The sequence below is a fragment of the Neofelis nebulosa genome, chromosome 9 (assembly GCF_028018385.1).
Source record: "Neofelis nebulosa isolate mNeoNeb1 chromosome 9, mNeoNeb1.pri, whole genome shotgun sequence".
Classification (NCBI taxonomy): Eukaryota; Metazoa; Chordata; class Mammalia; order Carnivora; family Felidae; genus Neofelis; species Neofelis nebulosa.
In genome coordinates, this window is record NC_080790.1 from 19,172,775 (window position 1) to 19,194,743 (window position 21,969).

At 40.6% G+C, this 21,969-nt stretch overlaps 1 protein-coding gene across 3 annotated transcripts; it reads right to left on the reverse strand.

The window, feature by feature from the left end:
* Positions 1-941: 941 nt before the first annotated feature.
* Positions 942-21,796, reverse strand: WDCP (WD repeat and coiled coil containing). Of its 3 annotated transcripts, XR_009248257.1 has the most exons (5): positions 21,732-21,796; positions 10,304-12,152; positions 6,580-6,697; positions 3,898-5,272; positions 942-2,902 (listed from the first exon to the last, which is right to left on the reverse strand). XR_009248257.1 is itself a non-coding variant. In XM_058682650.1 (4 exons), exons 2-4 carry the CDS (start codon positions 12,131-12,133, stop codon positions 5,145-5,147), a joined length of 2,076 nt encoding a protein of 691 aa, XP_058538633.1. In that variant the 5' UTR covers positions 12,134-12,152; positions 21,732-21,796; the 3' UTR covers positions 3,272-5,144. The 3 variants fall into 3 exon arrangements, 1 of the variants encoding a protein (XP_058538633.1); XM_058682650.1 differs by lacking the exon at positions 942-2,902 and having other exon boundaries at positions 3,272-5,272; XR_009248258.1 differs by lacking the exons at positions 942-2,902; positions 3,898-5,272 and having other exon boundaries at positions 6,583-6,697; positions 10,171-12,152.
* Between the last annotated feature and the right edge of the window lie 173 nt (positions 21,797-21,969).

A 21,969-nucleotide genomic window follows, 5' to 3' on the forward strand; every position in this document is an offset into this window, starting at 1 on the left:
TCTGTAGGTGTCTCAGGCTTCCCAGGGCCATGTGATCTCACTCACAATCACCTTTATTTTTATTCTTTGAGAGAAAAGAGAGAGCACAAGCAGGGGAGGGTACAGTGGGCAGAGGAAGAGAGAGAATTTTAAGCAGGCTCTACGCCCAGTGCTGAGCCCTACATGGGGCTTGATCTTGTGACCATGAGATCATGACCTGAGTCGAAAGCAACAGTCAGAAGCTTAACTGACTGAGCCAGCCAGGTGTCCCTCAATCACTATCACCGTTACACCTATTTTAACCCTGAGCTTTGCTGAACTTCAGAAGCCCATCTGAGTGTTCTTCAGGCAGTTAAAACATCCTCAAGCGGAACTCATCACCTCCCCATGCTTGTTCCACCTCCTGCATTTTTGGTAAATTATGTCAGCATCTATCAGGTCACCAAAACCAAAAACTTGAGGTCTTCTTAGTTTTCTTTCTTCCCCATTCGTGCTGCTGTGCCCTTCCTGCGCACACGGAGCGTGGATGAAGCAATGGGAGGAAAGGGTTGCAGCTTGTATGTTATTACCAAATGGCAGAAGTTATTTGAAATTGGATAGAAAGTTGTAGCCCCAGAAATGGATGGGTTTGGCTCATAACACACACGGTGACACAGCTGCTTGTGAGATGTTTGAGGTGTGTATGTGTGTGCGTTTGCGTACTCCTATGGGACTTCTTCGTTCTGCTGGGTATTTTTCTGTGTCTCTTAAGGACAAAACTGGTGCAGAAGCAAGGAAATTCAGGTTATGCTCGAACTGTTCTTCAACATAGCAATTGTGTTGGAACAAATTTGTGTTTTCAAAACAAGCATTATAGAAGAACTGAGTGTATACGTGTGTGAGTGTAAACAACAGAAATCCTAAGTGATCTCATAAATATTCAAGGAATGAAATACATATTATAAAGCATTCACACACACATATACACCCAAACCACGAGATTCAAATGATTTTACCAAGTGCTATCAAACTTTTTATCAAGGATCATTTCATAGCTTTTGAAAACTTTTCCAGAGAATAGAAAAAGGGCAAACTCTACAACTCATTGTATCAGGCCAGAATAAGTTTAATACCAAAACCAGACAAGAAAAGTAAAAATGAAAGGTAATTTACAGGCTAACCTTAGAGGATTAAAAGAGCACAGAACATAGAAGCAAGAATCTGAAACAAAATACTAGTAAACTAAGGGGCTCCTAGGTGGCTCAGTCAGTTAAGTGTCCAACTTCGGCTCTGGTCATGATCTCATAGTTTGTGGGTTCGAGCCCTGCATTGGGCGCTGTGTTGTCAGCTTGGAGCCTGGAGCCTGCTTCAGATTGTGCCTCCCTCTCTCTCTGCCCCTCCTCACTCATGCTCTGTCTCTCAAGAATAAATATTAAAAAAAATAATAATAATAATAAAAAAAAGAAAAATCTGTCCAGTGAAATTTACCACATTAATAAAGGAGGAAAAAAATTATGATCTCAATAGATACAGAATCATTTAATAAAAAGCTAATATTCATTCATGATAAAAGTACTAAGCAAACCAAGAGGAAAAGGACATTTTTTTTGAAGTTTATTTTGAGAGACAGAGAGAGCCTATGCACACACAGGCCAGCGTGGGGGACAGGGGTGGAGAGAGAGGGGTAGAGAGAGAGAGAATCCCAGGCAGGGTCTGCACTACCACCACAAAGCCTGATGCAGGCAGGACTTGAACTCACAAACCATGAGATCATGACCTGAGCTGAAATCAAGAGTCAGATGCTTAACCTACTGAGCCACCCAGGCACCACAAGTAGAGATTTTTAAACTTGAGTAAGGCTATCTACCAAAAACCTATAGCAAACATTCTTAATGGTGAAATATGTCACCTAGTGGCAAAATGTTAACGATGAAATAGTCCCTTTAAAATCAGGAATAAGGGAAGGATTACTCACTATCAATGCTTCTGTTCAACACTTCATCAGGGGATCTAGCTAGTGCAGTAAGATAACAGTATAATAATTAGAAAGGAAGAAAAAAATTGTCATTATTTATAAATGATATGATTACCTACTTAGAAAACCCAAAAGGACCTACAGATACATTATTAGAATAAGAGAGCACAGCAAGGTAGCTGGACATAAAATTAACAAAATTACATTTTTATATTCCAGCAACAGTTATAGAACATAATTTTTAAACAGTAGCAACAAAAAATATAAAGTACCTAGAAATAAATGAACAAGATGTGGAAAGACTTGCTCTTGGCCATGATGGGAGTAGTAAAGACCAGATCCAGCCTCTCAGTTGAAGCGATTAAAAACGACTGGTCTGCATATATGAAATAAGTTTTCAAGACACTGGGCATGAGGCAATGAAGGAGGAATCTCTGAGAGATGGGAAACAAATGAGGCGATCTTAGGGATTGCCTTGAGGGTTCCCAGATGACCGTGTAGAGCACCATTTGGAGCCCAGAGGACTCTGAGCTGAGAAGGTGAGTTTGGGGAGACCAAAGTGGCTAGAGTTTGCAGGACAGAGTATTGTAGAGGAGGAAGCTACACAGAGAGAAAGAGGATTCCCCTCAAGTACCCAACAGGATGTTGATTAAAGAAATAAATGTGAAAGTTGCAGAAGACTATATGCAATATAATGCCGTTGTATAAAGCTCCAAAACAAGGGGAAATACAGACTATTGTTTAGGGCAATGTGTACATGTGGTTGTGGTGAAAAAGACAAGGAATGAGGAAATGATAATTACAACAATCAAGACATTAGTTGCCTCTGGGGTGGAACTGTCTCTACAGAGAAGGACCCAGAATGGTTTCTAGTAATGTTCTGGTTCTTACATTAGGTGATGGGTGGTTCATTTTATTATTAAGCCTTCCTATACTTCACATCTATTGCGTGTATCAAATAATAAATACCTGTACAAAATTCAGAAAAAATTGGGCACGAAGATTTGTAAAGAATGCCTTTCCTTATGCAAAATATTCTCAACATGACATTGAACAATAGTTAAAAGATGACAACTCTTCTCTCCCTGTTTCTAAAGCCAGCAAGTACTGGATTATCTTCTATTGTTCCAATGACTATAATAATAGCAGAGGCCAAGGAGATGTCTTTCGTAGGAGAGTTGTCATGGAATCAGATTTGCGATAAAGAAATAAATAATTTATATGCCAGACTGTCCGCCAGAAGAAATACAGAGATAACATCCACAAACAAAAAATCAAGAACTTTTCTTTATACTGGCAATAATCACAAAGAAAATACCATCAAAACATTCACAACAGTCGCATCAACCATTAGTGATTTTATTGACTCATTTACAGGACTCTGACCAGGGAAATGGTGAATATAACATATACTTTGAGGCACCCACATTGATCTTACTACAGGGTCCCCAGGCCCCCTCTGCAGGCTTCATAATAGTGTACTTTCATCCCATGCAGACACTTCCTCTGCAAATGCAGCCAGGCCTCAGACTGTCCTCAGCCACTGCTCTCAGGCTACTGATTACAGACCAGCAGCCTCCGCTTCCATTATCCCAGCAGCTGCCTAATGCATTTGAACCACAAAATGGGCCCTCGCTTCTTTCTTATCCCAGCTCCATCTTCATAAAGGGTAACAGACAGACAGAAGTCCCCAAGGGCACAAAATCTTTCTTTCCAGACAATTTTAAAGGAAAGTGGGGAGAAAGATGCATATGTGCTAATGGAACCTCTATGGCTGAAACAATTTATCTGCAGATGTGCCCTGACTAGCCACACAGCCATCAATCTGTTGTGCTGCCGTCACTGAAATTTATGATTCTGCGTGAGAGGTGATGTGTCTATCTGAAGTTGCAATCAGGGCTCTTTCCACTTTACTAAGGTGGCACTTGAGCCCGTAATTATAATAAGCTCGTACTTCTACCCACCTTAGATTCAGTGAAATTTCCAATTTTCTGAACTACTTTCTCTCACAGACTCCGTGCTGGTCTCTAAGACCTGAATGGAGGGAAAAGAAAAACATCAAAATTAAAGTGACAATGTAACTAAGGGAGTGTACTGGGAGAAAAACAGGACATTTTTATGATCCCCAAACTGGGGGATGGGGGGTGAAGCATTTCAGGGAGAAAATCAGGAGGAGCGACAGCATAGAATCACGCCTCTGACCTCTGTGCTAGGCATTGCACTATTGACACACGCACACGCTCAGGTGGGGTCCAGAGGGATCACAGCATTTGAAATTTCATTTGAAATCTGCTAGGACTAGTTTTTAGGAGTATCTAGACCATAGTTAGCCAGAATTTTTTAAGGAAGCAAGAGAGTTAGGTTTAAATCCTGGCAGGTCCAGCCAACATCAGAACGACTTCCTGTTCTAGGTAGGGCTGGGCACAGAAGTCAGTTGATTTTTTTGGTCTTCTTTTGAGCTCTGCTGATTCCTGCTGGTTTGGGGTAAACAGGACATGCTGGAGCATATGTTCTCTGGTACCTCTTGCTCTCATCAGCCAAGGAAATGATCTATAACAATGCCGAAGTACCTTTTAAGTGCTTCTAAGACAGCTTTAACGGTTTTGGGCAAGGGACAGAAAGCCTCAGAGAAACCATAAAACACAATCCATATGGCACCATAATATTGTTTTGTTCTGGGAATTCTGCCCTTAGACAAAACCACACGGTCATGAATACATAAACAACCACTTTTTGAGCCATCTAACAAAGACTGAGCTCTGCTACAGAGCAGTGAGCCTCAGCCTGGGGGAAATGGGGGGCAAGTGGCCAAGCCAACCATGGCATGTGCTTCACTTCTGAGCGACAATGCAAATCCCAGCTGAGACGAGTCCATGGTAGAAGACAGATCTTGTCTGTAATGGCCTCATCTGAAAAGCTATGCAGCAAATAACTCTGCAAACAAGTATCAGGCCAGGGCACCAGGGTGGCTCTGTTGGTTGAAAGCCCGACTCTTGGCTTCGGCTCAGGTCATGATCTCACGGTTTGTGGGTTTGGGCCCTGTGGGCTGACAGCAGCAGAGCCTGCTTGGGATTCTCTCTCTCTCTCAAAAAAAAAAAAAAAAAAAAAAAAAAAAAGGTATCAGGCCATACTGCCTAAATGGGTGGGACAGCTGGTGGCATCTACACTTTGGACGCTAAGCTCTCTATAGACTTCGAGAGAAGGACCAGGATTAAGACTCTGAGGCAGAGTCTCTGAAGACATTTGAGCTGCCATCTCTTATGGTTATTTCCTGAGTGGCTGTGAAAGTTAACGGGATGAAGCCTTCGCTATCAGCACAGAGAAGGATCCAGTGTGAGTCTGCAAAGTGAAATAAACACATATGTAATTTAGAATATCTCATCTTATTCTTTAAAGAAAAATAAGACAAATACTTTTTTGAGAGTAAGAATCCAGTAGTTGGTAATATTGAACCTGATCATCACACGGATGGGAATGGGAAGCTGGAAGGACTGAGTCCTACTTAGGGTGAGGTCATTGATGACTTAGGCATAGCTAGAGGACATCCACTTTTACCCAGGCTAGGCATTTATCACTTCGTGCTATGCATATGAGTGTGTATGTAGTGCACACGTTGTTAGGGGTTGTGTGTGGAGTGTCCCTATCTACACGCTCGTAAGCAATTTCTCCAGAAACTATGTGAAGGTGGGAACAGTTACTCTCTGGAGGAAGCTTTATTCTTTAGGTTCATACCAACCTCTAGACAGCTAAGGAGGCTGAGCTGACTGCAGATAGATTAGAATGGTCCAGATAATCCTGAATGGTTTGTTCTGGGGTAACCTAGGGCCAGTAGCATAACACAAGCCTGTGACCTTCTCTGGTTCTTTCAGATGTACTGTGCCTCACTTCTGAAAATTTCACTTCTAAAAATCTATACTTTCCAAAAACAACATGTAAAATATGCAGAGAGGTCTTTATTAGTGCTATTGATGATGCTGAAAATTGGAAACTACTTAAATGCCAAAGAAAATATGGCAAAGTACAATATGGTACACCCAGAATGGAATATTAACCCCACCCAGGACAAATGACAATTATGATGTCATATCACAGATGCATGTGTCAAAACAGGAAAAAGCTGATGCTGACATATTAAGGGGGAGAAAAAAATGAAACAAATTGCATGTTCAATGTGGTGGTGGCTTCCATTAAAAGAATGAGGCATAAAAAAACCATCCTGTGCACCTGATGGTACGGGTATGACTCAGTCCTCTGGCATTTGGGAATGGCCTTCACATCCACATGTTTGCTGCCTATTGAAATGACACCTCCTTTAAGAACTGCTGCTATGACCTTTATGTGTAGTGTAACAGGTATATATGAGGTTTTTATGTCATTTCTTTGCAGCTGTTATACATTGCTTTGTAACTCTTTTCTAGTTTTTTCCTGTGTACATTTAGGTCTTCCAGCTAGAATATATACGTAAGTTCCTTAAGGGCAGAACCCACATTTTCTATAGCCTTGGGTACATAGTAGACAATTAACAATACCTAATTATCTAGTGAACCACTGAATGGTTCGTTATCAATGAAAATTACAAAGTTACAAAACAAAAAATGGTAGAGGGAGGGGGTGTGGGGTAGAGTCAATTTATGAATTTTACCTACCATGGAGCATTTCAATAAGAGAGAGGCCAAAAGTCTGCTGAACTGTACTGAGCCTTAGTTTGCCATTGCAGAGAAGCACAGCTCTTTTTTCAACAACAGGACCTACATAATGAGATTTCTTCAGATATAAGAATAAAAGTTGTTAAACTGATTCCAGAAGCAACAAAGTTAACATTTCTTAAAACTAGAATGTGTAAGTAGTTTTTTTTTAAATCCTATTTACTATTACTCTAACTAAACCAGTTGTAAATAAGGAGATTTTGGCTACATTGTTTAACATAACAAAAAGATTCGATCCCAAAATATTTATGGCTTAAATACCATGACATCCCTACTTAAAGTATTTCAGGAAATTGTTAAAAAAAAAAAATGAAGCAATAGGGGTGCCTGGGTGGCTCAGCTGGTTGGGTGGCTGATTTTGGCTCAGGTCACGATCTCACGGATCATGAGTTCGAGCCCCGCGTCAGGCTCTGTGCTGACAGCTCAGAGCCTGGAGCCTGCTGTCTCTCTCTCAAAAATAAATAAAGATTTAAAAGAAAAATTAAAAGAAAAATGAAGCCATTATGGCAAAATATTAACAAGAGTTAAATCCAGATGATAGGTATAAAAGATTTCGTTATTTAGTCTTTCTTTATGTTTATAATTTTTCATAATAAAAAATTTTAATTATTTTAAACTATTCTTTGGTTCTTTTAAAAACCTACATCCTGGGGTGCCTGGATGGCTCAGTCAGTTAACTGTCTGACTCTTGGTCTTGGCTCCAGTCATGATCTCATGGTCATAAGATCAAGCCCGCTCAGCTTGACAGCACAGAGACTGCTTAGAATTCTCTCCTTACCCCCTCCCCCTCAAAATAAACATTAAAAATAAATAAACAAAAAAACAAACCTATACCTTTGAGTTGGTCCAAGAGTAGTAGTTTTAAGAAAAAACTAATTAAGGGGCGCCTTAGTGGCTCAGTCAGTTGAGCATCAGACTTCGGCTCAGGTCATGATGTCACAGTTCATGAGTTCGAACCCCATGTCGGTCTCTGTGCTGACAGCTCAGAGCCTGGAGCCTGCTTCGAATTCTGTGTCTCCCTCTCTCTCTGTACCTCTCCCGCCACTCATGCTCTCTCTCTCTCTCTCAAAAATAAATAAACATTAAAAAAAAATTAAAAGAAACTAATTAAAATGCCTCTCTTGGGGCGCCTGGGTGGCGCAGTCGGTTAAGCGTCCGACTTCAGCCAGGTCACGATCTCGCGGTCTGTGAGTTCGAGCCCCGCGTCAGGCTCTGGGCTGATGGCTCGGAGCCTGGAGCCTGTTTCCGATTCTGTGTCTCCCTCTCTCTCTGCCCCTCCCCCGTTCATGCTCTGTCTCTCTCTGTCCCAAAAATAAATAAAAAAAAAAACGTTGAAAAAAAAAAAAAATGCCTCTCTTGACTATTAGATAATAACTTACATATTACTTATCAATGATTTCGATACCAACTTTCTGCAAATATCTTTTAAAATGAAGATATAAAAGTCCACAATCAAATCAGTGTGACATTGGTAAAGTTCTAGATAAAGAGATCAGCATTATAGTAGTTAAATATGGAGAATTCAGAATTAGATCCCAGTACATATAAGTTTATATATGACAAACGTGTTAGATCAAGTTCATTGGGATTAAAGATGGATTCTTTTTTATTTTTATTTTTTTTAATTTTTTTTTTCAACATTTATTTATTTTTGGGACAGAGAGAGACAGAGCATGAACAGGGGAGGGGCAGAGAGAGAGGGAGACACAGAATCGGAAACAGGCTCCAGGCTCTGAGCCATCAACCCAGAGCCTGACGCGGGGCTCGAACCCACGGACCGCGAGATCGTGACCTGGCTGAAGTCGGACGCCCAACCGATTGCGCCACCCAGGTGCCCCAAGATGGATTCTTTTTTAAATTAAGCTCTATGCCAACGTGGGGCTTGAACTCAGGACCCTGAGATCAAGAGTTGCATACTCCACCTACTGAGTCAGCCAGGCCCCTGAAAGATGTATTTTTTTTTTAATGTTTATTTATTTATCTTTGACAGAGAGAGCGTGAGAGAGAACACGCACAAGTGGGGTAGGGACAGAGAGAAAGGGAGAGAATCTCAAGCAGGCTCTGTGCTGTCAGTGCAGAGCCTTACGTGGGGCTTGAATTCATGAACCACAAGGTCATGACCTGAGCTGAAAAAAAGAGTTGGCTGCTCAATTGACTGAGCAACCCAGGCGCCCCATCGAAAGATAGATTTTTTTTCAACGTTTTTTTTTTTTAATTTATTTTTGGGATAGAGAGAGACAGAGCATGAATGGGGGAGGGGCAGAGAGAGAGGGAGACACAGAATCGGAAACAGGCTCCAGGCTCCGAGCCATCAGCCCAGAGCCTGACGCGGGGCTCGAACTCACGGACCGCGAGACCGTGACCTGGCTGAAGTCGGACGCTTAACCGACTGCGCCACCCAGGCGCCCCGAAAGATAGATTTTTAATACAGCTCCTAGCACAACTGGTTATCTCTCAGAAAATAAAAGTGGACCACACACCAAAATGTAATGAGAGATTAAAAATTTAAATGTAAAAACTAATATAATAAAACAATGTAACCAAATCTAGACTATTGCATGTATGTTAATTTCTATAATAAGCAAAAAACTCTTATAAACTGATAACTCAATAGGAAAAAAAAATGAACAATAGGCAGTTCATACTCAGCGGGCCAAAAACCATGAAAGACATACTCAAGTTCACTAACAGTAAAGGAAATACAAATGAATGAAAGTAAAAAGCACTTCACACTTATCAGATTGGTAAGGATGTGAGGAACAGGAAGTCTCATAGGTTGAGAGTGGGCATATGATGATACATTTAGTAAAAAATCTCTGAAAGGCAATCTGGCAACCGTATTAAAAGTAGAAATGTATATGTACTTTTCAAATTTGCGCTTCTACTTCTGGGAACCAACCCAACAGAAATAAAAGTAGGAATACAAATACATACATAAAAGAGTACTATGAGAGCCCTGCTTGGAGTGACTGAAGAAGTGAAGAAGTAAAGGCAACGTGAATGTCTATCAACAATGGACCACCTCAATAAGCAGCGTCCTCTCAGCATGAAGAGCGCAACTTACGACACTATTTTTGTAAAACAATGACAAACCATCAGCCCCACATCTATAGGCCTATAGATACAAAGAAGTGTGTACTATTATATGAGTTATGAGCTAAAATATGGAGGGAGCCACAGTAAGCTGCCATAAAGTGAATTATGGCAGGGGGCAGGGCCAAGTTCAATGGAGAAAGAAAGTGTTCGTGATAAAAACAGGTAAGCTATAATCCCATTCGTGTAATGTTTGCATATGCATTACATTTGTTTTAAAATGGACCTAACTTTCTCTCTGCAACGCATAAGGAAAAGTCTCCCATGATAAGATGGCACAATAAGGAAAACTCTTTTTTTTTTTCCTAAATAGAAATTGCCAGAATGAGTACCGTCATTCATATTTTACACCATGCATGTGATACGATCACGCTATACACTGGTATGTGTGCCCGTCTGGCTGGCAGCCAACCAACCCAGAAAGGTATTACAACTTGCCTGTGACATAACATGCCCAGTTCAGTGAAGTTCAGCTAGAGCACCATCTTCCTCATCAGTGGATTTTTCTTGCAGTACCCACTGGCTGCAGGAGCTTTTCTGTATAGTGGTAGCTCCTCAAAGGACAAGTTACCTGGTAAGTGATGCGCACGTAAGGCAGATCCCGAGACAATGGATACACAGGAGAGGACTTCTTCCCATTATGCAGAGTGTCTGTGAGTTCAGAAAGACATCGCTGCACTTCAGTCAGGGTCCTAGACAAAATTTCCATTTCCTTAGACAGTCGGTAAGTTTCCTTTTCCTTCTGTGAGTTCTTGCTTTGAGGCAAATTAGGAAGTTCCGGAGTGCTGGTGTGGTCTGGTGTGCCGCTGGACCTGGGCGGTGTTACTGAGCGGTTAACGGGCTCAGCATCTAGAGTTCTGAGAGCTATGGAGCCATCACAGATACTGCTTGGAGGGCTCCTGATTTCTTCAATAAGGGTTCTTCCAGGCCTTTCGCATTGATTATGGCTGTCAGATGTGAAGAGCCCTCTGTTTTGGTGACACAAATCTGGGCAAAGACTTTCAAGTAGCTTTTTTCTGTCTATTTTACTTAATGGAGTACTGAAAGTAGAGTATCCACTCTGGTTTTCACTCGATGTTACTGGCAATTCTTTTTCCAATGTTACTTCTCTAACAATCAAACGAATGATATACTGATCAGTCTTTGAAGAAGGAAGAAATGCTGAATCAGTGGATTTCTGTCTTCCAACCAAAACTAATAATAACTTCTCTGTCAAGAAACACATACCTTTTGGTCTTTCACTTTTCTCAAGTTGAATCTGCTGGATGTTTGGCAGAAACGATGGGATGACAGAATAGATAAAAATTATATTGGAAGTATTAGAAGCCACTGCTACCACCTGAGCTTTAAGATCAAATGTTATTAGATCAGGAACCAGAATGCCTGGAATGGTGACTTTTCTGGTCTGCGTAACCTCCTTCTCAAAGGTCACAAGGACCAGATGTGAAGAATCCATGCCAGTTCCTGTCAAGTAGTCTTTTTTTCTTAGACAAATAAGAGAACCACCCTCAGATTTTGACGTATTGAAATGCATATGAGTTAGATCCAGAGGATCTGAAAAGGAAGAAATGGGAGAAACTGATGTTTCAACACTTGTTTTAGAAGCAACTGCCCCCTTACCCCCGGTGGGTACTTCATCAATAACCGGGAAAGTACACAGACAAGGGTCTTCACCGCTAGGTGGAACATCAAAGATTTCAGATGCATTTAAGCCACAGATCTTATCTAGTGGGAGCTCAGTGGCTACAGCGACCTGTGAGTCCACGGTGGCTCTGATGGAGCGCACAGAGCTGTCCACATCAAACACTGGGTGGAAGGAGCACCTGCGAAGAGTCTTCTGAGTACTGTCCCAAATGTAGGAATGCAGGCTGCTGCCAACTGCCACCACCAGCCTCTGGCCATCCTGGGTCCAAGACGCACAGTGAATGAGGCCCTGGGTGTCAATGTCCACATTCACCCGGGAACTGTCACAGTGAACACTGTGGAAAATGGAGACACGCTGCGCAGTCAACACAGCCAGGACAGCACTTTCTGGATGCCACACACAGCCCTGGGGAAGGACAGGGAGTGATTCTCTAATCTCACAGGTCTGAGACATCAGCCATTTGTTCGTCCCCGTACTGCTGGGACATAGCTGCCACACAATGACACGCTTCTTGTGCTGCACAGCGAGCAGAGCAGGCATGTCAGCTGTGCCAGGAGGGGCCCAAGACACTCCATACACATGTTCAAACTGTCCAATGACCTCTGAGTCCCCAAACCTGGCCTCTCCACTGTGAAGCTGTAAATCAGTCAGGACTACCTGGTTCCCATTAGTCCAGACAAGGCCATGAACTGGATGTACTGCCTGATACAATGCATTCAGCCCAGTCCTGAGAAGTCTTCCTTTTCCCAACTCCATCCTTTTTGATAAAGGGTATCTGAAATCATTAAGAAGGAAAGTTTTACCATGAGACTATAATCAGACAAATCCAAAATGTAGGACATTTTATAAGACAATTGGCTTAGGCCTTTCACAGGTCAGTATTTCAAGGGGATAAAAGGTCAAAGGCATGTGACAGATTAAAAGACATGACTGAGCCATAACAAGCAAATGTAACATATAAACTTTGATCAGCTCTTGAATTGAGGAAATAAAACTTTCTTTTTAATGTTTGTTTATTTTTGAGAGAGAGAGACAGAGTGCAAGTGGGGGAGGGGCAGAGAAAGAGGGAGACACAGAATCCAAAGCAGGCTCCAGGCTCTGAGCTGTCAGCACAGAGCCAGATGTGGGGCTCAAACCCAGGAACCTCGAGATCATGACCCAAATAGAAGTCAGATGCTTAACCGACTGAGCCACCCAGGTGCCCCGTAAATAAAATTTTCTATTAAAAAAGGATATTTTTAGAATTGGAGAAATTTGAATATGCAATAGATATTAGGAGATACTGTGGAGTTGTTTTCTTTTTAAAAAAACGTTTATTATTTATTTTGAGAGAGTGTGTGCAAGCGGGGAAGGAGCAGAGAGAGAGGAGACAGAGAATCCCAAGCAGGCTCTGCTCTGTCAGCACAGAGCCCCATGTGGGGCTCTAACCCATGAACCATGAGATCATGACCTGAGCTGAAATCAAGAGTCAGATGCTTAACCAAATGAGCCACCCAGGAGCCTTAGAGTTCTTAATCTTAAGTGTGAACACGGTATTATGGTCATGTAGGGAATGTCCTTGCTGTTAAAATATGATGTTGGGAGTATTTGGGGTAAAGTGTCATGATGCCTACAATTTGCTTTCAAATGGCTTAGCTAAATCCAGAAACACCAGGGGCACCTGGGTGGCTCAGTCGGTTGAGTGTCCGACTTCGGCTCAGGTCATGATCTCACAGTTCGTGGGTTCGAGCCCCTCATCAGGCTCTGTGCTGACCCCTTGCTCGGAGCCTGGGGCCTGCTTCAGATTCTGTGTCTCCTTCTCTCTCTGCCCCTCCCCCACTCACGTTTTGTCTCACTCTGTTTCTCAAAAATAAATAAATGTAAAAAAAAATTTTTTTTTTAAATCAGAAACACCAAACCCTACACATTTTATATAGAAACACAGAGGGATAAAACAGATGTAGCAAAATGTTAATAAATCCTGAATCTAGATTGAGGCTATATTGATATTCCTGGTACTTTCAACTTTTAAGTTAAAAATTTCTCAAAATAAAATATTGAGAAAAACCTCTTTCACCATCTAATTTCTAGTCTTCTTTCACTGCCAAGTCAAGCATTAACTGATATTCACATCTCTGACTTTATTAGCACTTATTTCCTCAACTCCCTTCAAAATGGCTTTTACCTCCTCAGCAAAATGACACTCAAAGAGTCACTGTTGCTATTTCTACTTCACCATATTCAAATAGCACTTAATAATTTTCAGACCATTTTCACATTCCCTATCACATTTGCTCCTTGCAACAATCTTTTACAAGAATACAAAGTAGGTTAGGGAAATATTATCTTCAATTTTTTTCATTCTTAAGGTTTTTTGGTTTTTTTTTTAAGGAATTTAAATTACTAAAGAAGTACATGTTCACTGCAATGAAATTGAGACAAACCAGAAGTTTCTACAATAAAATGAAATGTTTCCTCCTACCCCATGCCAACACCTCCCCTCCCCAAACTCAAGTCCTTGATAAAAGCACTGTTAACAATTTGGTGTGTAGCCTCTGAAACCATTAAAGAAACTTATCCAAAAAAAAAAAAAAAAAAAAGAATTTTATATGTGCTAAGTTTTTTTTTTTCTTTTAAACAAAAAAAGGGGGTTTAAGTCACAGTTCCTGGGTACTAACAACAGAATCCACTCTGGCTAAGTAAAAAAAAAAAATCTCAAGAACCAGGATCAGAAAAACAAGCAGAAACCAAGTGAGGCTAGCTAGACGGAATAAACCATGGCTACCACTCTCTCAACACATCAGTGGCTGAGAATCTAACTTCACTGCCCCTTCACTTAATAACAATTGCCTAAGATTCCGAATAGGGGTCCAGGGGGAAACTTCCCACTGGCTTGGCCTAGCTTCCAAGTCCTGCTCTAGCTGCCAGGATGGGGAGAAAGAGGGGTCCCCACAAAGGCTTCTGTCATAAGGGACGGGGGTTCTGCTTTCCCACCAACACTCACACAAAGGGCAGCTGCCCCCAAATTAGGAAGGGGTTTTTAAAAAAGGACCAACAATAACCACAGGGATCTCATATGTTACATACTATTCACTAATTTATTTTAAATCACGGGTACTTTTTCAAGTCAGTAACAAACAGATCTTCCTCAATCTTTTAAGTAGCCCCATTAGTAGCTGCAAGGTATGCTATAATGTGCTCAAAGATTCCACTATAGGTGGGAATTCAGCTTGTGTCCCAACTTTTTTCTAGATGTGGATAGGGTCCACAAGTTTAGTTAGTACTCAGTCCCTATCACTGTTCTCACATTTCCTTCCTTCCAGTGTCACCTACTCTCGTGTTTTCAATTGTTACCTCTGTTTATTACTGTCAGATCTGCTGTGCTACAATGCTATTCAATTATATGTTAGGCTTCACATTATGGCTGATATTAGCCCTGCCCACATTCATTTCAAACTGGACCTGCATGAAAGGGAAAAAAAAAAAAAAGGCCTTTTTTGCTCTCCACAGCAGCTCCTCAATTTCTGTTAATGGATATCGCCATTCTCATATTCACTCAGGCTAAAAACTCAGGACTCCATTTGACTACTCTCCTGCCTTCTCAGTTGGTGACCAAGTCTTACTAATTCTTAGAACTGTTCCTGAATCCAGTCCTTCTTATCATTCCCACCAGCACTATCCTGAATCAGATCGCTGTTACTGCAAACCTACTTGGCTGTAATAATTGCCTCCTACTTGGTTTCCCTACCTCTTTCTTTTTTTTTTTTTTTTTTTTTTTTTTTTTTTTTTTTTTTTTTTTTTTTTTTTTTTTCCCTACCTCTTTCTTTCTCTAGTCCATCTTGTGCAAAACCAGTCTTAAAATATCCTTTTAAGTATATCATTTATCAGCTTAAAGATCGGCAGATGTTAAAAACAAAATTCGGGACACCTGGGTGGCTCAGTCAGTTAAGTGTCTGACTCTTGATTTTCAGCTCAGATCATGATCTCACATGGAATCGAGGGTTGTGGAATCGAGGGTTGTGGAATCGAGCCCTGTGTCAGGCTCTGTGCTGAGCAAGGAGCCTGCTTGGGATTCTCTCCCTTCCCCCCACCAAATAAACATTAAAAAAAAAAAAAAGGCAGATGTTACCTACTGCCCACAGCTGCACTGTTCAATACAGTAGCTACTAACCATATGTGCTTTGCAAATTTAATTAAAATAAAAAATCAGTTCCTCAGTCACACTAGTCTTTTTCAAGTGGTCAACAGTCACATGTGGCTAGTGGCTATCACATTGGGCAGAGGAGAATAGAACATCTCCATCGCTGAAGAAAGTTCTGCTGGGCAGCACTGTCCTATAGGATAAAGTCTGAATTCCTCAGTTGGGCATTCGAACCCCTACCCATCGTGGACCTCCTATCCCTCCAGTCTTATTTCTAGTTGGTCATCTTCATAGTTACAATACTCGGCCCATTCAAAACACTCCATCAATGACAGGGGAACTGATGGCCCAGCTTAATTACTATCTCTTCCAAGGGGTCTTCTTTAATCATCCTGCTAAATCTGATACTTTCCTCCTCTTAACTCCTATAGCCTTACAGCCTACAGCTCTCATGTGACATCTTCAGTTTATTATCTGCAATTACCAGTTACTCTTTCATGTACTACCTCACATTTCACAACTAATGCACAAGGTCTTGGAGAGTAAAAATGAGACTTAAGTTAAAAACTTAACTTCTTTGCCTGTCAAGTATTTTCAGATGGAATGCTCTGTATCCATTACATCATAAAAGGAGTTTCTAATTGGGTCACAGTATTGCCAGGGGTTGTGTTGTGATCACATTTTTGTTGCTTTAGGCTCTTATGATACTGTAAGTAAACTTCTTTGGACTATATTTGGACATGCTTTCTAAGTCTGTTAAATAATCCCTCCTCTTTTTTTTTTTTTTTTCAATTGAGAGAGAGTGCGAGTCAGAGAGAGGGGCAGAAGGAGAGAGAGAGAGAGCCAGAGAGAGAGAGAGAGAGAGAGAGAGAGAGAGAGAGAGAGAGAGAGAGAATCTTAAACAGGCTCCACACTCAACTCGGAGCCCAACAAAGGCTCTATCTGACCACCCTGGGATCATGACCTGAGCCGAAATCAAGAGTCAGACTGACTCATGCTCCCTCTCAAATTGAAAAAAAAAAAAAAAAAAAAAAAAAAAAAAAAAAAAAAAGAGTGACTATGTCACCCAGGTGCCCCAATAATCCAGCCTCTTAAAACAACCAAAACAATGGGGGAATATATATTAAGAGATATTTCCCTCCCCTACTGGTCCATATAGTCCTAATGCAGCCATATAATAAATAGCATTTCTCATTTCCTATATGGTAAAAAAAACAAAAACAAAAAAAAGGTTAAGCAACCATACATATTAGCCATAGTTTACATATACATATTAGCACAAGTTTCCAGGTCTTAACTCATACTTGTCATTTAAATCATGATGACAAATAATCAAACAATGTTAATAAATCATATATTTATATAATTTTTATATTTTATAAAATTAACACAAGATTTTACAACAATCAAACATTTTCTTCCTAGGATAGTTCCAGGGGAAAAAACATCTTTATTTCGAGTGATTATTATAATGTAGAGTCTGTATCAGTGCCACAGTATGAAAATCTTTCCTTGCATCATCTTATATACTGAACCTGGTTTACTGTGGCTTTAGTAGTGAGCTTCAAGTTCAAGTGCATCAAAAGCTGGCTTTGCCTTTGTATTCAGCCAAAATCTATTTGGCTTGGATTTTAGCCTTTGGAAAACTGAACAGCCTAATGCTTTAATGTCATTTTCTAGCATCCCTGAATGTGTGTGTCCACGCATATTTAAGATACATAAGGTCAGATAAGAATAAGGCAGTAATGAGAATAAATTGGATATTCTAATTTATCTAAATGATAAGTATTTACTTTCAAATATAGACAAATATGATAAGCATTCTTTATTTAAAGGGCAAAAATTGTACCTTCAGGTACATTCTATTTCAAAATTCTATCAGTGAGTTGATATATATTTGTATGTGTAATAATGGTTGCAAGAATAAAATGTTGCAACAATAAATGACTGTGAAAGATTAATTTTAGGACAAAAAACAAGAATTTTCACCTAGTTGACTTATTGAGAAACAGAGTAGCATAATAAATAATATTAACAATATTATTATATTGATTATAACAAATAAATATTAAAAATATTATTATTTATAAATAAATACTAACAAAGAATACACTAGCTAAATAACTTAATGAAAAAACATTATATTCTTTTTGACCAACAGAAGTTTGTAAAATTTAAATAAAAATATAAAGCACAGGGATACAAATGAATTGTAATTATCTTGGTAAAATTGTTCATTAAACTAGCATTCATTAAACAAAAAAATCTTTAAGAACTGTTTTTTAAAGATTTTATTGTTATTTTGTTTGTTTTTCATTGCCTTTTTTTTTTTTTTTTTAGTGTTTATTTACTTTTGAGACAGAGAGAAAGAGAGCATCAGCAAGGGAGGGGTAGAGAGAGAGACAGGGAAATACAGAATCTGAAGCAGGCTCCAGGCTCTGAGCTGTCAGCACAGAGCCTGACGCAAGGCTCAAACTCACGAACCGTGAGAACATGACCTGAGCCGAAGTCAGACACTTAACTGACTGAGCCACCCAGGCGCCCCATCATTGGTTTGTTTTGAGAGAGGGAGAGAGAAATCCCAAGCAGGTTCTGCACTGTCAGCAAGCAGAGCCCAACACGAGGCTCGATCTCACAAACAGTGGAAGCCAAGAGTCAGATGCTTAACTGACAGCCACCCAGGCACCCCAAAGATTTTAAGTAATCTCTATACCCAACCTGGGGCTTGAACTCATAACCCCAAGATCAAGAGTAGCACATTCCACTGACTGAGCCAGCCAGGCATCTCCTCACCACTCTCTTCTTAACCCCTCAAATTGACCCTATTACCACCTTTTTAAAACAGCTTTCACCAAGCCACCAGTGCCATCTATGTCATTGAACCCAGTGGACATTTTTCAACCCTGTTTTACTGAGTAATATGTGTCAAAGACAGAACTTGAGAAGTTGTCTTTGGAATCTACATCCACAGAAACGTATTCTCTACCAAATTGCCTGGTGATTTGCTTTTAACTCATCTGCAAGTTATTTCTCATGCCTCTTTGCTGGCCTTATCCTTGTTTGTAGAGTCTTTTACTAAGAAGGAATTGTCTACTATGCTTCTACACATGATGTCAGATTAAGTGGGTCTGTAGTGGCTTGCTAAATGGAAAATAAGTCCCTTGTCACTATTAATGAAGAAAACTGCCACCTCTAGCCCACTGGTCTTATATAAGATAATATATGTTTTCCTCTAATATCTACTCATGTACTTTTAAAAGACTTTTATTGATAAATAATGCATGATACATTTTCCTAGGCAGAGAAAATTCCTAATGGGCCAATTATATCAAAGGCAATTTATATATGTTTTAGGCTACCCAATTCAGTCTAATGTCATTGAGGGTGTATATGGCCAGGGGTAGCACAGAATAAGGATTTGTAAATAAGAGAAAAACAAACATGATAATGTTACTAAGATTTTTAGAAGAATTAATTTTAGTATTTTCATCCTTGGTAACAAGAAGAAATTTGGCACATTTTTCTCAAAAACCTAACAAAAATTACAAAAATCTGTTGCAATCCTTTGTACTCCATTGCTAGTTTAGGTCCTGACCACCTCTCCCTCTTTAGTAGGCTAGAACAAGAAGGCTTCTGGATACCAGCCTCTTCCTTCCCACAGAGCCTGGATGCTTTATATGATTGGGTAGAATCATCTTTTTAAAAAATCACAGCTATGGTCAGGGGCACCTGGGTGGCTCAGTCGGTTAACCGTCTTGACTCCTGATCTCAGCTCAGGTCATGTCATGGTTCGTGGGATTGAGCTCCACACTGGGCTCTGCACTCGCAGCACAGAGCCTGCTTGGGATTCTCTCTCTCTCTCTCTCTCTCTCTCTCCCTCTCGCAAAATAAATATATAAAACATTAAAAAAAAAATCACAGCTATGTGCATTTTTTCTGCTCAAATACTTTGTCTCTACAGTCTACATATATAAAAAAGTTCTTTCAAATGTCTTAGCAAGGTATTTCAGTCTTTAAATTATCTGAGATTGATATACCTTTCCAACCTTCTATCCCTGATCATAAAGGGCATGCTGAGGAATTTGGAGGAACCAGCACACATTCACATGACAAAGCACAGGATGGACCTGACAAGGAACAAGGCTAAGTTTTTTTTTTTTTAATTTTTTAAATGTTTATTTATTTTTGAGAGAGAGAGACACACACACACACACAGAGCATGAGCAGGGGAGGGGCAGAGAGAGAGGAGACACAGAATCCGAAGCAGGCTCCAGGCTCTGAGCTGTCAGCACAGAGCCTGATGCAGGGCTCGAACCCACGAGCTGTGAGATCATGATTTGAGCCAAAGTCGGACACCCAACCGACTGAGCCACCCAGGCTGATAAGTTTAATGAGGAGTCATGAGATAGTTTGAATTTCTCACAATGAGAAAGTAAGCCAAGTTTGTAGCTACTTCTGAAGAGAAAGAGTACCTGATTCAAGAGATCTTTCTTTCTTTGTTTTTTCTTTTTCTTTTTTTAGAGAGAGCAAGAGTGGGAGAAAGTGGGAGACGGGCAGAGGGAAAGAGAGAATCACAAACAGGCTCAACGCTGGCCATGGAGCCCAATGCAGGGCTCGATCCCACTATCCTGGGATCACGACCTGAGGCGAAATCAAGAGTCTGATCCTCAACCTACTGAGCCACGAAGGCACCCTTCCAGAGATATCTCTAATGCAGATTGAATAATGACATCAGGTAGGATATGAGTAGTGAGGAAGAAAGGGGAATTGAGGATAACATGCAGACTTTTGCTTAGGAAACCGTTGAACCATTAATCAGAGATATAGAAGACAGAGTGTGCTTAAACATTGAAAGGGTGAGAAATTTTGTATTAGATCTGCCTCATCTAAGATGTCTATAGGTAGCAATGTGCCTTAGGCAGTCAGAGGTTAAGGATTTGGGAGTCACTGTCATAATGTAGATAAAGCCAAAGCAGGGGACAGTCCGGCTGTGAAAGATCAGATAGCCAAGAGGACAAAGGTTGAAATAGCCTTTAGGTGTCCCCCAATTATTTTGTATCCTTTAAAATATTTAAATTCTGCCTGAAGCTAACTGTATACTTGTTAGTCTCTCAACCCTCAGACTATAAGATTTCAGGGAGTTTTAGGGAATGAAAAGCCACTGTTTTATTAGTTCAGGGGAGAGATGGTCAGAATCAGGACCTGCTGCTCAGCCTATGACCATTTAATTCTTGTTTTTAATCTCTAAAGACAACTCATGGTGAGAATCAAGGGGCTTAGGCAAACTGGACCATTTCCAGTAGGTTTAAACAGAACTACACAACCTCCAACTTGTTTTTCTGTTTGTTGTGTTTCGACTATAAAATAATTTCAAGTTCTTCACACTTTTTAAAAAAATTAACACACAGGAAAGGTAAAAAGCTAAATTCATGAAAAACCATTCATCCAAAGGGAAAAAATTATGACTACATCTCTCTGGCTTTTTTTTCTTTCTATGTAGTTTTGGTTAAAAAATTTTCAACCATACTGTACAGTTTCATATCACGATTTTTTCACTTATTATATATTAGCATTTTCCCATGTTACTTAAAATTTATAAATTATTTATTTATTTATTTAAATGTTTATTTATTTTTGCGAGAGAGAAAGAGTGAGAGCAGGGAAAGGGCAGGGAGACAAGGAGACACAGAATCTAAAGCAGGCACCAGGCTCTGAGGTGTCAGCACAGTGCCTGCCCCACGTGGGGCTCGAACTTGTGAACTGTGAGATCATGACCTCAGCCGAAGTGGGACAGCTTAACCGACTGGGCCACCCAAAGCGCCCCTACAAATTATTTTAAAAAGCCACTTAATATGCATTTAGTGAAGTCGCATTTTTCCTCACTGTTGAAACACCTGGTTGTGCCAACTTTATCTTATCATAAATAACTCTGTGATAAAGGTCTTTATGAATAAAGCATGTTCTTCATTTCCGATGGCTTCTTTAGGATATATTCCCACAAGTATCACTAATGAGTCACATGGAATATATTCAAACGTTTAAAGCCACCCCTCGCTCATCCTCAGCCGCTAGCCCTTCGCACGCGAGTTCCCTACTCCCATTCTCCCCATCCTCTCTGCACTCCTGGGTCTCCTCCACACTCCCCAACAAGTACTGGCCCCTCCATCTCCCTCTCCGCCCACCCACAGCCTCCCAAAACCAGCTAGGCTTAGGCAGGAACGCACACAACAATACCTTTGGCCTGACTGCCCACAGAAAATAAGACTCCCGGGTCCTGCGGATCTGGAGCCCTGAGCGAATACCGGAAGTATCGGCTCCCAGGCCTCTGATAGGTGAGCGGTAACTTGGCAAGCCCTACAATGCCCTCTGTCTATTGGTTAGGGTCCTTCCCTCTGACCAATAAGCTCTGGAACTGCCGTACGGATCTCTGGGAGTTGTAGTTTTCGTGTAACTCCATCTACAGTAAACCAGC